Source organism: Mus caroli, chromosome 16 (genome assembly GCF_900094665.2).
Source record: "Mus caroli chromosome 16, CAROLI_EIJ_v1.1, whole genome shotgun sequence".
Classification (NCBI taxonomy): Eukaryota; Metazoa; Chordata; class Mammalia; order Rodentia; family Muridae; genus Mus; species Mus caroli.
In genome coordinates this window covers 16,107,904-16,126,018 of record NC_034585.1, presented here as the reverse complement: position 1 = coordinate 16,126,018, position 18,115 = coordinate 16,107,904, and the positions used below count along the sequence as shown (strand labels likewise).

The 18,115-nt window shown below is 38.1% G+C and overlaps 2 protein-coding genes and 1 pseudogene across 2 annotated transcripts in view; 2 read left to right on the top strand and 1 right to left on the bottom strand.

Moving 5' to 3' along the window:
- Lamp3 (lysosomal associated membrane protein 3) overlaps positions 1-9,988 on the top strand; it is a 42,804-nt gene extending 32,816 nt beyond the window's left edge. Inside the window, exon 6 of the mRNA XM_021184516.2 lies at positions 9,855-9,988. Within this exon, the coding sequence (XP_021040175.1) occupies positions 9,855-9,988 (134 nt within the window). The remainder of the gene's footprint in view (positions 1-9,854) is intronic.
- LOC110311252 (protein HIRA) overlaps positions 1-18,115 on the bottom strand; it is an 844,395-nt gene that overhangs the window by 78,523 nt on the left and 747,757 nt on the right. The gene's annotated exons all lie outside the window — the stretch shown is intronic.
- LOC110311254 lies at positions 10,691-11,802 on the top strand (annotated as a pseudogene).

Below are 18,115 nucleotides of genomic sequence, written 5' to 3'. Positions count from 1 at the left end.
GTTGTGGGTAGCTGGCGAGTGTCAGCCGACCCTGCGCCCTAGCTGCCCCGGTGCTTTTCTCAAGACCACATCTCTTAATCCTTCTAATTCTTTCAAATAATAACACACCCTGGTGACTAAACATTCAAGCATATGAGTGAATGTGGTCATTTTTTCAAACTACCACAACCAACGAGAGCCTTGGGAATAGCTTGGGTTGTTTTGGGGTTCCCATGGGACCCCCTTAGCCAAATACTTGATTAGATGTAACCCAGTCATTATCCAGAAAGCTTCATTGGATAATTAGAGATGTCCAGATGGGGCTATTTCTCCCTTGTTGCTTGGAAATTTCATCATTTCATCTTGATAACCTTCATCTATCTATCTATCTATCTATCTATCTATCTATCTATCTATCTATCTATCTATTATAGGAAGTTTCGATGGTATTAGGTTCCCATATAATCCTTCAATTATTCCTTTGTTTTAGTGATTCCCCCAAAAGTAAGGGCTACCCTGCTTAGCCATGTTCCTTCCCCCTTTCCATTTGATCTCCTTCCAGCATGCTCCCATCCTTCCAAAAGTATTTATTCTATTTCCCCATATTTGAGAGATCCATTTCTCTCACCTAGTCTCTTTCTCTCTACCTACTCTCTGTTTTTATATGGACTGTAGCTTGCTTATTAATGACTTAAAAGTTAACATCCACATATAAGTGAATACCTACCATATTCATCTTACTGGGTCTGAGTTACCTCAGTCAGGATGACTTATTTCTAGTTATATACATTTGCCTACAAATTCCATGATTTTTTGTTTTCTATATTTCAAATTTTAATTTATTTAAAATAATAAAATGTAATAAAGATATTCAAAATTTTATTTTTAAAAATTCTTATTCTTATCATCATCATCATCATCATTGTTATTTGATATTTTCTTTATTTACATTTCAAATGTTATCCCCTTTCCTGGTTTCTCCTCCAAAAATCCCCTATCCCACCCTCCCTCCCTCTGCTCACCAATACACATACTCCTGCTTCCTTGTCCTGGAATTGCACTATACTGGGACATTGAGCCTTCTCAGGACCAAGGCCTATCCTCCCATTGATGTCCAACAAGGCCATCTGCTGCTTCAAATGAAGTTGGAGCCATGGGTCCCTCCATGTGTACTCTGTTGTTGGTGGTTTAGTCCCTGGGAGCTCTGAGGGTACTGGCTGGTTCATATTGTTGCTCCTCCTATGGGACTGCAAACTCCTTCAGCTCCTTTGGACATTTCTCTAGCTCCTCCATTGGGGACCTTGTGTTCAGTCCAATGGTTGGCTGAGAGCACCCACCTCTGTATTTGCCAGGCACTGGCAGAGTCTCTCAAGAGACAGCTATATCAGGCTCCTGTGAATAGTGTTTGCATCCACAATAGTGTCTGGGTTTGGTGACTATATTTGGGATGGATCCCCAGGTGGGGCAGTCTCTGGATGGTCTTTCCTTCAGTCTCTCCTCCATACTTTGTCTCTGCATCTCCTCCCATGGGTATTTTGTTTCCCCTTCTAAGAAGGACTGCCGTATTCATAATTTGGTCTTCTTTCTTCTTGAGCTTCATTTGGACTGTGAATTGCATCTTGGGTATTCTGAGCTTCTGGGCTAATATCAACTTATCAGTGAGTGTATACCATGTGTGTTCTTTTGTGATTGGGTTACCTCATCAGGATGATATTTTTCAGTTCCTTCCATTTGCCTAAGAACTTCATGAATTCATTGTTTTTAATAGCTGAGTACTCCATTGTGTAAATGTACCATGCTTTCTGTATCCATTCCTCTGTTGAGGGACATCTGGGTTGTTTCCAGCTTCTGGATTTATAAATAAGGCTTCTATGAACAAAGTGGAGTATGTGTCCTTATTATGTGCTGGAACATCTTCTGGGTATATGCCCAGGAGTGATATAGCTGGGTCCTCAGGTAGTACTATGTCCAATCTTCTGACGAACTGCTAAACTGATTTCCAGAGTGCAATTTTTACCAGCTTGCAATCTCACCAGCAGTGGAGGAGTCTTCCTGTTCTCTACATCCTTGCCAAAATCTGATGTCATCTGAGTTTTAGATCTTCGCCATTCTGACTGGTGTGAAGTGGAATCTCAGGGTTGTTTGATTTTCATTTCCCTGATGACTAAGGATGTTGAATATTTCTTTAGGTGCTTCTCAGCTATTCTTATTCCTCAGCAGATAATTCTTTAGCTCTGCATCCCATTTTTAAATAGGGTTATGTGATTCACTGGAGTCTAATTTCGTAAGTTCTTTGTATATATTGGATATTAGCCCTCTATTGGATGTAGGATTGCTAAAGATCTTTTCCCAATCTGTTGGTTGCTGTTTTGTCTTATGGACAGTGTTTTTTGCCTTACAGAAGCTTAATAATTTTATGAGGTCCCATTTGTTAATTCTTGATCTTAGAGCATAAGCTATTGGTGTTCTGTTCAGGAAATTTTCTCCTGTGCCCATGTGTGTGAGGCTCTTCCCCACTTTTTTTTTTTAAATTAGTTTCAGTGTATCTGTTTTTTTGTGAAGGTCCTTGATCCATTTGGACTTGAGCTTTGTACAAGGAGATAAGAATAGATTGATTTTCATTCTTCTGCATGCTAATTGCCAGTTGAACCAGGACCATTTGTTGAAAATGGTGTCTGTTTTCCATTAGATGGTTTTAGTTTCTTTGTCAAAGATCGAGTGACTGTCGGTGTGTGGGTTCATTTCTTGGTCTTCAATTCTGTTCCACTGATCTACCTGCTTGTCACTATACAAATACGATGCAGTTTTTTTTTATTTTTATTTTTTTTTATCACAATTGCTCTGTAGTACAGCTTGAGGTCCAGGATGCTGATTTCCCCCAGAGGTTCTTTTATTTAGAGAATGTTTTTTGGTGTCCTGCATTTTTTGTTATTCCAGATGAATCTGAGAATTCCTCTTTCTAACTCAATAAAGAATTGAGTTGGATTTTTGCTGGGGATTGCATTGAACCTGTAGATTGCTTTAGGCAAGATGGCCATTTTTACTATATTATTCCTACCGATCCACTAGCATTGGAGATCTTTCCATCTTCTGAGGTCTTCTTTGATTTTTTCCTTCAGAGACTTGAAGTTCTTGTCATACAGATCTTTTACTTGTTTGGACAGAGTCACACCAACATACTTTATATTGTTTGTGACTATTGTGAAGGGTGTTGTCTCCCTAATGTCTTTCTCAGACTCTCTATCCTTTGAGTATAGGAAAGCTACTGATTTGAGTTAATTTTATATCTGGACACTTTGCTGAAGTTGTTTATTAGCTGTAGGAGTTCTATGGTGGAGTTTTTAGGGTCACTTAAGTATATTATCATATCATCTGCAAATAGTGATAGTTTGACTTCTTCATTTCAAATTTGTATCCCTTTGACTTCCTTTTGTTGTCTAATTGCTCTAGCTAAAACTTCAAGTACCATATTGTATGGATAGGAAGAGAGAGGACAGTCTTGTCTAGTTTGTGATTTTAGTGGGATTGCTTCAAGTTTCTCTCCATTTTGTTTGATGTTGGCTACTAGTTTGTTGTATATTGCTTTTTTACTATCTTTAGGTATGAGCCTTGAATTCCTGATCTTTCCAAGACTTTAATCATGAATGGGTACTGGATTTTGTTGAATGCTTTTTCAGCATCTAATGAGATGATCATATAGTTTTTTTTCTTTTGTTTATATAGTGGATTACGCTGATGGATTTTCATATATTGAACCATCCCTGCATCTCTGGGATGAAGCCTACTTGATCTTGGTGAATGATTGTTTTGATGTGTTCTTGGGTTTGGTTGGCAAGAATTTTATTGAATATTTTTGCATTGATATTCATAAGGGAAATTGGTCTGAAGTTCTCTTTCTTTGTTGGGTCTTTGTGTGGTTTTGGTATCAGTGTAATTGTGGCTTCATAGAATGAATTGGTAGAGTACCTTTTGTTTCTATTTTGTGAAATAGTTTGAGGAGTATTGGTATTAGGTCTTCTTTGAAGGTCTGATAGAATTATGTACTAAAATCATATGGTGCTGGTCTTTTTAGTTGTTGTTGTTTTTGGGAAATTTTTATGACTTCTTCTATTTCTTTAGAGGTTGTGGGACTGTTTAGATCTTTTATCTGATCCTGATTTAACTTTGGTATTTGGTATCTGTCTAGAAAATTATCAATTTCATTCAGATTTTCCAGTTGTGTTGAGCATAGGCTTTTGCAGTAGAATCTGATGATTTTTTTTTTTTTTTTTTGGATTTCCTCAGTTTCTGTTGTTATATCTCCCTTTTCACTTCTGACTTTAAAAAATTTGGATACTGTTCCTGTGCCCTCTGGTTAGTCTGGCCAAGGGTTTATCGATCTTGTTGATTTTTTTCAAAGAACCAGCTCCTGGTTTGGTTGATTCTTTTTATACTTCTTTTTGTTTCTACTTGGTTGACTTTAGCCTCAAGTTTGACTATTTTCAGCTGAATACTCTTTTTGGGTGTATTTGCTTCTTTTTGTTCTGAAGCTTTTAGGTATGTTGTTAAGCTGCTAATGTGTGCTCTCTCTAGTTTCCTTTTGGAGGCACTCAGAGCTATGAGTTTTCCTTTTAGCACTGATTTCTTTGTGTCCCATATGTTTGGGTATGTTGTACCTTCATTTTCTTTATATTCTAAAAATTCTTTAATTTCTTTCTTTTTTTTTCTTCCTTGACCAAGTTCTCATTGAATAGAGCATTGTTCAGCTTCCATGTGTTTATGGGCTTATGTTGTTTGTGTTGCTATTGAAGACCAGCCTTAATCTGTAATTATCTGATAGGCAGCATCATGTTATTTCAATCTTCTTATATCTGTTGAGGTCTGATTTGTGATTGATTATATGGTCACTGTTATATTATACTGATTACATTACACTGTTCTTGTGTGAGGTGCAATGTGTGCTTTGAGCTTTAGTAAAGTTTCTTTTATGAATGTTGGTTTCCTTGCATTTGTAGGATAGATGTTCTGAATTGAGAGTTCATCCTAGTAGATTTTTTCTTTGATGAGTATGAAATGTTCTTCCTCATCTTTTTTGATAGGTTTTGGTTGAAAGTCTATTTTATTTGATATTAGAATGACTACTCCAGCTTGTTTCTTGGGTCCATATTTTTGGAAAATGTTTTCCTAGCCATTTACTCTGAGGTAGTGCCTGTCTTTGTCACTAGGTGCATTTCCTGTATGCAGCAAAATGCTGGGTCATGTTTATGTGCCCAGTCTGTTAGTCTATGTCTTTTTATTGGGGAATTGAGTTCATTGATGTTCAGAGATATTAAGGACCAGTGATTATTGCTTCCTGTTATTTTTGTTGTTAGAGGTGGAATTATGTTTGTGTGGTTATCTTTGTTTTGGTTTGTCGAAAGAAGATTACTTTCTTGCTTTTTCTTGTGTGTAGTTACTCTCTTTGTACTGAATTTTTCCATCTATTATCTTTTGTAGGTCTGTATGTGGAAAGATATTGTTTAAATTTTTATCATGGAATAACTTGGTTTCTCCATCTATGGTAATTGAGAGTTTTGTTGGATATAGTAGCCTGGGCTAGCACTTTTGTTCTCTTACGGTCTCCATGACCTCTGCCCAGGATCTTCTGGCTTTTAGAGTCTCTGTTGAGAAGTCTGATGTAATTCTGATACGTCTGCCTCAATATGCTTGACATTTCCCTCTTACTCCTTTTGATATCCTTTGTTTGTTCTGTCCATTTGTGATTTGATTATTATGTGACTGGAGGAATTTTTTTCTGGTTCAATCTTTTTGGGGTTATGTAGGCTTTTTGTATGTTTATGGGCATCTCTTTCTTTAGGCCAGTGATGATTTCTTCTATAATTGTGTTGAAGATAGTTACTGGCTCTTTGAATTGTGAATCTTCTCTCTCTTCTATACCTATTATCCTTAGGTTTGGTCTTTTCATTGTCCTGGATTTCCTGGATATTTTGGGATAGGAACTTTGTGCATTTTGCATTTTCTTTGACTGTTGTGTCAATGTTTTATCTGGTATATTCAACACCTGAGATTCTCTCTTTTATCTCCTGTATTTTGTTGGTGATGCTTGCATCTATGGCTCCTGATCTCTTTCCTAGGTTTTCTATATCCATGGTTGTCTCCCTTTGTGATTTCTTTATTGTTTCCATTTCCATTTTTAGATCCTGAATGGTTTTGTTCAGTTCCTTTACCTGTTTAGTTATGTTTTCCTGTAATTCTTTAAGGTATTCATTTGTTTCCTTTTTAAGGGGTTCTATCTGTTTACTTGTGTTCTCCTGTATTCTTTAAAGGGAGTTATTTATGTCCTTCTTAAAGTCCTCTATCATCATCATGAGATGTGATTTTAAATCAGAATCTTGCTTTTCTGGTGTGTTGGGGGTATCCACGAATTGCTGTGGTGGGAGAATTGGGTTCTGATGATGTCAAGTAGTCTTGGTTTCTGTTGCTTACATTCTTGCTCTTGCCTCCTGTCATATGATTATCTTTGGTGGTACCTGGTCTTGCTCTGTCTAACTGAATCTTGTCCCTCCTGTGAGCCTGTGAGCCTGTGAGCCTGTGAGCCTGTGATATTAGGTATGCCAGCACTATTGGGAGACCAACTCTCTCTGGGTGGAATTTGGGTACATAGAGCTGTGGCACAGGATCGGCTATGGTGTACAGATAGAAACTGGAAGGATCCTGTCCCTGACTTGCTCCTTGGTTCCTGTGTCCTGTAGGCTTTGGGCAGGTCCCATTTAGGCCAGGTATTGGAGCAGAAGTGGTGGTCTCCCCTGTGACTTTAGTTGGGTGACCAGCTCTTTTAAGGTGGAATTTTTGTAAGGATAGATGTGGTATAGGGTCAGCTCCGGGGTGCAGATGGAAACTGGAAGCAAAAAGAATCTTATACTTTAGTTGTTCTATTTTCTTGTTACCACAGTCAATCTTTCATCTAGGTTTCACCAGAACTACAGGTTTTTAATTGAAATTATCACATAAATATCTTACGGAGTCTTTGCTTCCTCTGAAATGAGCCAGCATTCCATAGTCTTTCTTGCTTTCTTATTATATGTCATGTTTCCAGGATATTCCATTAAGCTCTGAACATCATTGTCATTTTTGTTCTGTTCTGTTTTGTTTTATTTTGTTTTGTTTTGTTTTTGTTTTTGTTTTTAGCACAAAGTTTAAAACTCCTTCTACAATCTTGGTCCAAGTCTGTCACAATAGCCTACTTTCTGGTACCAATTTCTCTTTTAGTCCTATCAGTGATAAACTTAACACCAACTCAGCAAAAAGGAAGTCATACCTGATTCTAAAACCTAGCAAACTATATGGATTTACTGAAGTCATGATTTTGGGGAAGAATCTATAACCTCCATTTTACTAAATCAGCATAACCCTTAACTACATTCTAAATATTTGTGCTTATGCTCACAGATAAGCATAATTCTCAACATTTTATCAAAGAAACTATTTGCAACAGTTGGAGACTATTACAAAAAACCACAACTAATTAAAATACAGTAAAGAAGAAATTGTATGATACCAATTCCCAAATTATATATCTATTACACAACTACTCTACCTAAGGCTCAAGGATAATTTCAGAAGAAGAGCCAGAAAAATTGTAAAAGTTAGAGGAAGAGCAAGTTTGCTGCGAGGTTGTATTTCCTAGAAATATCAGAAAAGCTATACCCATGAAGTCTCATCAACATGAACAAGTGCCTAAACAAGCCGCAAGTGAGGACAACACGAATAGGCAAGTGAACTTGGAACAAGGAAGCTCAGGAGGCCTCAATAACAAACTAAGAACTACAGGAGACTAAGGGATGCCAAGAAAGTGAGATGTAGTTTTCCCCAGAGATGGCTCTGTCAAGAGGCTGTCCAATACCAAGAGGTCATCCTTGAAATCATATACAAACCAATAACATATGGACTAAACAGATTGTATTTATATATTTATAAAAATATGTACCAACAATTAAAGAAAAAGAGACCATGAATTTGTGAGAGAGCAAGGAAAGTGCATGAGTAATTGGTGGAGAGAAAGGAAAGAGAGAAAATTATATAGTTACATTATAAAATGTTGTATTACAAAACTACTATTTTATTTTATTTTATTTTATTTTATTCTATTTCATTTGTGGGGATATTTTGCCTGTATGTATGCCTGCTTACAATTTGTATACCTGGTTACCATGGAGACCAGAAGATGGAGTTATATCCTCTGGAATTGGAGTTACAGATGGTATGAGGTTCCATGTATATCCTTGGAAAAAACTGGATGCCCTGAAAGAACAGCCAGTGCTCTTAATCATTGAACCATCATTCTGGCCCCTCATTTTTATTTAACTTTTTCTTCTCATTTTATTTTAATTAAAAGAACATTATTTTTCACATAGAAAATATTAATTAATATTTTTCAGTTGTAGACTTCTGCTCTAGTAAAAAGAATTTGTAGCAATAACAAGATAATGAGATATATGTTATAATTCTGTGGGGAGGTTTGAATGGAAATGGCTTCCATAGGCTCTTAGGGAGAGCCACCTTTAGGAGGTGTAGCCTTGTTGGAGTACAGATGGCCTTTTTGGAGGAAATAGGTAACTAGGGCTGGGCTTTGAGGTGTCTAATGCTCAAACCAGGACCAGTGGCTCTTTTTCTTCCTGCTACTTGCTAATCCAGATGTAGAACCCAGAGCTACCTCTCTAGCTCCCTCTCTACCTGAATGCTTGTCATGCTTCTCATCATAATGATAATGAACTAAATAAACTTCTGACATGTAATGCTTCCTTTATAAGAGTTGCTGTGGTCATGGAGTCTCTTCACAACAGAATCTGTAAATAAGACATCCTCTAAGTATTTTTTACTGCCAAATTAAATAATTCATTGGAAATATTATTTCTTGGGTGCATACATTTTAATTTTGGGGGTTCTGTAATTGCCATCCTTGAATCATTCCCAGGCTATAGAAACTATAGAAGGATTGGTTCATTCCAAAACTTAACAAACATCTGATTGCTTATGACTAAGATATGGGTCTAGTTCTTCATTTATTTTCTCTGTTCTCCCAAACTCCACATTCCACTGAGAATTCTACCAAATTTCCATTTATTCTCAGCTCATTTGATCTTTTTTCAGTTGATATTGGTGAGCCTCTGACTAAATTTATTACATTTTAATTAACTGAGTATGTTATTCTCAGAGGAATGAAGCAAAATAAATGTGTCAAGTTTATGAAATCTCACATTTAAGCTCTGAAAATGATAGATATTCTCAAACATCAGTTACGAGTTATGCTATAAAAGTGTTACAATGAGAATGATGATTTAAAAAGCAAGTGAAATGATCTGAGAGAATATGTGGACATTGAGTGATTAAGGTTTGTATTTTTAAATTCTATTTATTTATTTATTTATTTATTTATTTATTTATTTATTATTATTTTTACATAGGAACATCCTACTTCTTAGGGAGCACTTCTGGAAATCTGCTTTATAAATTCCAGAAATGTGGATAATAATGATTTGGTATTAATGGGTAAAAAAATAGGAGTTATTTATTTATGTAATTACTTAAGAATCAGATATACTATATGTTTATCTTATGAATGAGAGAATTCCAAAGGTAAATTAATCTGCCCAAGGTTATAATGAGTGCTGTGGATGTATCTCAGTAGGGGAGTGCTTGTCTACTAGGCATAAAGTTTTGGTTAGATGCCGAGCAGTACAATCAATCAATCAACCAATCGATCAACCAATCAACAAAGCAAAAGTCAAGAACAAATATGTTTAACTCCAAAACTCATGTCCTTTTGTCTCTGGTCTATTTTCTGGTCTGCCATCACCCAATCTTACCTGCTATATTGTATTTGTTTTCTCTCATAGTGAACGAGTGTTTGTCTGACTACACAGTTGTGCTTCCTATGGTTGCGATCATCGTGGTCATCATCTGTGTTGTGGGTCTTAGTGTTTACAAAATCCGTCAAAGGCATCAGTCATCTGCATACCAGAGAATCTAATTTGTAACCAAAGGAAATGGCAATAGAGTCTAGAAAAAATGTCATTATTTCCAGAATGTTGGAGGCATCTACTAAAACCAATGAGTGATTAGTGATTCAAATTGAAGCAGTATATCAATTCCTAAAATTTTTGCTTATTTCATGAAAGACTAAGGAAGATATTGAGTATTTTCTAGCTTTTGTTGGAAAAATTTAACTACTCAAATGAATATTTGAGATACACAGAATTAGCATAATGTTCAAAAGTGGTAGATATTTATAAATTATAAACCATAATTATTGACTTTAATTAGTCAGTCCTACCGATGTTTGCCTAAAGAAATGTATTTTGACATTAACATTTTTATTTTAAGAATATTTTGATGGATTTTCTTACTATCTATGTTTATTTTATGTATGTATATCTGACATGGTACTCACCTACTTTTTCATTTAAATATTTTTAGTTATCAAAATAACATATCTCATATTGTTTAGACTTTACATGAAAAAACATTTTTTTCTTCATGAATCTTGCTTCAGAATTAACAAAGATTAAGAAATGGGGGACTTTTGGGATAGCATTGGAAATGTAAATGAGGAAAATACCTACTAAAAAATATTAAAAAAAAAAAAAAGAAAAAGAAATAGGTGCCTGGTAGAGTTTGATCTGGTCTCGTGCACGAGGTGCCCGTGTCCTGCTTCCCAGCGCCTGCAGTGAAGATGTCCCACACATCCCTGGCAGCCAAGCCCTCCAACTCCAAGAACCCGCGAGTCTTCTTTGATGTGGACATCGGCAGGGAGTGAGTTGGACGAATTGTTTTAGAATTGTTTGCAGATATTGTTCCCAAACTGCAGAAAATTTTCTTGTGTTGTGTACAGGAGAAAAAGGAACTGGGTCCATGACCGGGAAGCCTCTCCATTTTAAAGGATGCCCTTTCCACTGAATTATTAAGAAATATATGATGCAGGGTGGAGACTTCTCAAATCAGAATGGGACAGGTGGCTAAAGTATTTATGGTGAAAAATTTGAAGATGAAAAATTTCATTATAAGCATGATCGGGAGGGTTTGCTGAGCATGGCAAATGCAGGCCCCAATATGAATGGTTCTCAGTTCTTTATCACAACAGTTCCAACTCCTCATTTGGATGGGAAACATGTGGTATTTGGTCAAGTCATAAAAGGACTAGGTGTGGCAAGGATGCTTGAAAATGTAGAAGTGAATGGTGAAAAATCTGCCAAACTCTGTGTTATTGCAGAATGTGGAAAATTGAAAGAAGGGGATGACTGGGGAATATTCCCCAAAGATGGCTCTGGTGACAGTCATCCAGATTTCCCCGAGGATGCAGATATAGATTTAAAAGATGTAGATAAAATTTTATTAATATCTGAAGACTAGAAAACATTGGGAGTACTTTTTTCAAGTCTCAGAACTGGGAGATGGCTATTAAAAAATATGTGAAGGTTTTAAGGTATATGGATAGTTCAAAGGCTGTTATTGAGAAAGCAGGTAGACCCAAACTGCAACCTATAGCCTTAAGTTGTGTGCTCAATATTGGTACTTGTAAGCTGAAGATGTCAAATTGGCAGGGAGCAATTGACAGTTGCTTAGAGGCTCTTGAAATGGACCCTTCAAATACTAAAGCACTGTACCGAAAAGCTCAAGAATGGCAAGGATTGAAGGGATATGATCAAGCATTGGCTGATCTTAAGAAGGCACAGGAGATTAGCCCCAGGAGATAAAGCTATCCAGGCAGAATTGCTTAAAGTTAAACATATGATAAAGGCACAGAAAGTTAAAGAGAAGGCTGTGTATGCAAAAATGTTTGCTTAATAATGATTAAACTCTCTTTAACTGTTATACATTGATTATATAAAGGACAATGTATATTACTGTCTCTGATCCCTGAGGTGTTTCCCTTGATCTTTCTCATTGTTTACATAGCAGTGCTGACATGGATCCTTCTTAATAAAGAGTTAAAAAAATACAGTGAATCTCATTTTAAAATGTTTCTGTCTGCATTTTCACCAAGAGTGGTATCTGGCAATGTTTAAACTCTAACTCTCACTAAATTTTAGGCTTTGTGGATGGTCTAGCCCAGCAGTTCTCAACCTGATGGTCCACTGGAAAACATAGATATTTTTACATTATGGTTCAGAGCAGTAGCAAAATTACAGTTATGAAGTAGCAACTAAAATAAATTTATGTTTGGGGGTCACCACATGAAGAACTGTACTAAAAAGTTGCAGCACTAGGAAGGCTGAGAACCACTGATGTAACCTGCCACATTTATGTGTATAAACCAGCAGGCATGGCTATATTTCAATAAAACGGGTTTTAAGTGTTCAAAAAAAAGAGAAATAGGTGCTTATAGACAAAAAAACTAAATAATACAGAAGCATCAATAATCATGCAAACATGGCCCTTATTTATATAACAAGCATGTTATCCTAAGAAATTTACTTTAATTTTTTATAATCTTCATTATTTACAGATGACTCTCAGTTAAAAAGAAGTAAAATCTATCCATCACCTACACTAAATTTTATTTTTCCTTTCCTTTTTTATTAGATATTTTCTTTATTTACATTTCAAATGTTATCCCTATTCCTTGTTTCCCTTCTGAAAACTCCCTATCCTATCCCCCTCCCCCTGCTCACCAAACCACCCACTCCCACTTCCTGGCCCTGGCATTCCCCTACACTGGGGCATAGAGCTTTCACAGGACTAAGGACCTCTCTTCCCATTGTCGACCAACAAGGCCATCCCCTGCTACATATACAGCTGGAGCCATGAATCCTACCATGTGTACCCTTTGGTTGGTGGTTTAGTCCCCGGGAGCTCTGGGAATACTGGTAAGTTCATATTGTGGTGACTAAAGGTGTTTGGGTTCATTTCTGGATCTTCAGTTCTATTCCATTGATCTACCTGCCTGCCACTGTACCAATACAATGCAGGTTTTTTTTTTTTTTAAATTATAATTGCTCTTTAGTACAGCTTGAGGTCAGGGATGGTGATTCCACCAGAGGTTCTTTTATTGTTGAGAATAGTTTTTGCTATCCTAGATTTTTTTGCTATTCCAGATGAATTTGCAAATTTTTCTTTTTAACTCTATGAAGAATTGAGTTGGAGTTTTGATGGGGATTGTACTGAGTCTGTAGATTGCTTTCTGCAAGATGGCCATTTTTACTATATTAATCCTTCCAATCCATGAGCATGCCAGATGTTTCTATCTTCTGAGGCCTTCTTGAATTCTTTCTTCAGAGACTTGAAGTTCTTGTCACACTGATCTTTCACTTGCTTAGTTGGAGTCACACCAAGGTATTTTTGACGATTTTGAAGGGTGTTGTTTCCCTAATTTCTTTCTCAATCTGTTTATCCTTTGAGTATAGGAAGGCTACTGATTTGTTTGAGTTAATTTTGTATCCAGTTACTTTGCTGAAGTTGTTTATCAGGTTTAGGAGCTCTCTGGTGGAACTTTTGGAGTCACTTAAGTATACTATATCAATCTGCAAATAGTGATAGTTTGATTTCTTCCTTTTCAATTTGTATCCCTTTGATCTCCTTTTCATATCTAAGTGCTCTGGCTAGAACTTCAAGTACTATATTGAATAGGTAGGGAGAGAGTGGGCAGCCTTGACTAGTTCCTGATTTTTGTGGGATTGCTTCAAGTTTTTCTCAATTTAGTTTGACATTGGCTACTGGTTTGCTTTTACTATGTTTAGGTGTGGGACTTGAATTCCTGATCTTTCCAAGACTTTTAACATGAAGGGATGTTGAATTTTGTCAAACACTTTTTCAGCATCTTGTGAAATGATCATGTGGTTTTATTTTTTTTTTGAGTTTGTTTATATAGTGGATTACATTGATGAACTCCCATATATTGAACCATCCCTGCATCCCTGGAATAAAACCTACTTGGTCAGGATGGATGATTGCTTTAATGTTTTCTTGGATTAGGTTTGTGAGAATTTTATTGAGTGTTTTTGCATCAATATTCATAAGGGAAATTGTTCTGAAGTTCTCTTTCTTTGTTGGGTCTTTGTATGGTTTAGTTATCATAGAATGAGATGTGATTTTAAATCCAAACCTTGCTTTTCTGGTGTGTTGGGGTATCCAGGACTTGCTGTGGTAGTAGAACTGTGTTCTAAGTAGTTTTGGTTTCTGTTGGTAGGAGTCTTTTTACCTTTTGCCATCTGGTTATCTCTTGTGTTAGATGTTATTGCTGTCTCTAGCTGGAGCTTGTTCCTGCTGTGGTTCTGTAAGCTTGTGTTAGCACTCCTGGGAGACCAGCTCTCTCTTGAAGGAACTTATGTACAGAGGGCTCTGGAACAGCCCAAGCTCTGGGTACAGATGTCGGTCGGATGGATCCTGTCCCAGCTGCTCCAGTGTTCTTGCACCCTGTGTTCTCCTAGCTGCCCTGCTGTATTGGAGAGAAAGTGGCTGTCTCACCTCGAGCCGGGGAATGAAAGAACTCCTGGAAGAATAGATTTCTCCTGGTAGGACCCATGCACAGTGGCCTGTGGATCAGCTTCAGCTCAGGGGTGCAGATGGTGGAACAGCATAGTTTTCCTTTATTTCTGTTTGTTTGTTTCTCATTTATTGCCTTTATCCATTCAACAGAGGGCAAAATCAGAACTGGAACTCATGTACACCTGCTGAATTCTTTTCTGTACCTCTAGTTACCAATAAGAACAAGGACACAAGTTCTGCCTAAAAGCTTTCTATCCATGTTGGCTTCATTTCTACAGGAGAATGGATTTATGTAAAAAATCATTGAATGGATGAAAGGAAGGTTGCAGATAAAGAAATAGTCTGCCTTTGATAAACCTCTGACTCTCTTCAAGACTGTGGGGCCCTATAAGACATGAGTTAGTTTTTCACATTTATGAGCGTGCTTGCCTGTATCTGTAAGATAAGAGAAACAAATATACACTTTTGTTTGTTGGTTTGTATTTGTTCCTCAAGACAAGGTTTATCTGTGTATCCGTGGCCAACCTGGAACTCATTATGTAGGACAGGCTAGCCTCAAGCTCACAGATATTTGCGTGCCACTACTTCCCAAGTGCTAGGAATAAATGTGTGCACTACCACTGCCTGGAAGAATATACTTCTTAAGCTATTTTTTATTAACTTATTTTTTGCCTCATTGTTTTATTCAGAGTTTTCTGAAATATCAGAAGCTTAGTAGACTTCTTATCTCTTTTATTCCTGGAAACACTATGATTGAATAGCCAGTATCAAAAGTTCATGTCACTTCATTATAGATACTATTTTCAGTATACTGCCCAATATGAGTTGTGCTATTATAGACATGAATTTGCCTGAACTGGGCACTATAATAACTATACTTACTTTGCCTTTGTCAAATGAATGCTGCCACTTGGCCCTTGATATTTTAAGGTTCAATGAAATCGAGCACATATAATTTATCCAGTTGAACAGCAGCATCTCCATCCCTAAGGTCTGGCACAAGGGGAAGAGCAACAACAAAGCTCTTCTCTTGGATTAGTGGGTGTCTGCATCTGCTTAGGGCTTGTGATGCTTGGGAGGTGGGACATGGCACATTTTGACTGTGCTTACCCCACTCTGGGAGTGAGAGAATGCAGTCTGAGGTCCCAGGGACTGTCAGAGATGGCTTGGGGGGGCCATCTGGTTCTTAGGCTCTTAAGTACCCAGGCACTGCTGGATGCCAAGGAAGAGCAGAGAACAGAGTGAGGGCCCTCAGGCCACATCTAGCCTGGGGCAGAAGGAAAAAAGAGGGGGGAGCTCTGGCTGAGTCCTGAGGGGTAGAGAATCCTTGGCTTGTTCAGTTGGTGGCTTGGCTGGGTGGAGGCCATGGGTGTGAGTGCTGAGAAGCCTTCTGTGGGAGATTAGATGCTGCTCTTTAGGTGAAGGCCTGTTCCATTGCTCCATACAGCAGATCTGGATGAAAAGAGACAGTCCATGGTTTTAAGACATTTATTGTCATGGTGGACAGTGATGATGAGTAAAACTGTACCCCATTTTCTCAGGGTGGGACTGAGGTTAAATGCCTTTTGTAGGGAGGAGTGTCTGGGAAAGAGAGTTTATTGGCTAAGCCTCCAGGCCTTTAGGTATCTCATTAAAATGGAGATCTGTTTTGAGGCTATGTGACTTGTGGTCAAGTCCTCTACCTGTGGAGGGGCTTGGGGCATTGCCCTTATGTGACCGATGGCCACAAACCTATGGAGAGATGTGGCCTCATATCAAGAACCTAGTGTCTAGGATCATGACAAAATACCTACCATTCCTGGCAGGGTTATTCCCTGCAGAATCACTGGGGTTTCAAGCCTGTGCTTGACAAGGGACCAAGCTGCCTATCACAGTCCTACACTCTTCAAATGTTTTTATGGAGCTCTGACCACTTTATATCTTACAGAATTGGTGAATAAAATGTATGGTATTGTCAATAAAATAAGCACATTGATCAATGGGATAGAAACAAGTACTCCATATAAGCCCACTGTTTTATTGTAATATTGTACTGCCTGTGTCTCTTACCAGTCCCTCTTTAACAGTGATCCTGTGCTATCCATCTTCTTGTCCCTTCATATCCATCCTCCATCCTTACAACCTCCCACCCCAAATAAAATAAATTAGAATAAACTAAATGCCGCCATCTTGCCATGGGAGCTATAGTGTGTCATAGTGTGTCCCACAGTATACCCTTTTGTCCACACATCTTTACTTGTAAATGTTTATTGCAATGAGTTATTGGTCTGGGTTGAGGCCTCTGGTTTTTGCTCCACCATCAATACTGGCTCTTCACTGGAACTCCTCTCAGATATTCTGTTGTTGCCCGGTATCATAGAGATCCTGCAGCTTTGGATCTGCAGGACTAACCCCTTTTCACATACTTTGGTAGTTTATTGATGAGGTAGACGTTAGTGTGGGACAACTCAAAGCGCTAGATCTGGGTAGTAGCTGAGTTCATCAGTCCACAAGTTCTTCTGTGGCACAGCTACATGGTGAGCTCTCCTTCCTACACTGCCCTGGCTAGCTCACAAAATATACCACTGAGCAAGGGGCAGGCTCATCTTTCCTGCTTTCCTACCCTTAGGGACTACTCGACTTTGACTTTGTCACCAGGGCCAGCTCCATTGTGCTATCCAAGCAGGAGAGCTGCAGAGCCAGCTCTCCTGAGTGCTACAGTCATTGAAGGGTGGGTCAAGCTCTGCAAATCCCTTTGACATCTTCATATTCCTAGATGACAGTCCAGATCAGGTATGTCTACATGGTCTTTAGTGGTAATAAGAGCCATGGACATCTGCTGCTGCATGACTATAGGTCCAGGCATGACCCCCACTGGCAGCATGGGCAGGGACTTTACCATGGCCCCAGGTGCCAGTGCAGGTTACTCACATCAAGCTAGTACTCTCTACCTTTGCTTCTCCAGTTCCTCCTCTCTTCACAATGCTTAAACCATTCTGTTTCTCTTTTTCCCCATCTTTCTACCACATGTTTGCATACTGTAGTGGCTCCTTCTTCAGGCAGGTCATGCAGCAGGCTAGTCTGGGTGTCTTCTGCCTGCCTGTGCCATATGACTTATTTGGAAAGGCTTTAGAGTTATTTGTCTCTTCCTGTACTCCCCCCCTGCTATCCTGTCCTCTCTCTCTGCACCTCTATTTAACCATTCTTGTTTTGTTTTTTCCCCCTTGAGCCCTACATACTTGTGTGTTCTATCTCATTTCCTTTTAAAGGCACATCCATAGTTTCTTAATGATTTCCTGACCTCTAAAAGTATCCCAAATGTAACACACATATCTGAAACTTCAAAACTAACATTGACACATGAGAGAAAGCATATGACATTTATCTTTCTGGACCTGGGTACATCACTCAGAATAATTATTTCTAGCTCAATCTATTTACCTATGACTTTCATAATTTTTCTTTTTTTTAAAATATTTTTTATTAGGTATTTTCCACATTTACATTTCCAATGCTATCCCAAAAGCCCCCCATAACCTCCCCCCCCACTCCCCTACCCACCCACTCCCACTTTTTGGCCCTGGCGTTCCCCTGTACTGGGGAATATAAAGTTTGCAAGTCCAATGGGCCTCTCTTTCCAGTGATGGCCAACTAGGCCATCTTTTGATACATATGCAGCTAGAGTCAAGAACTC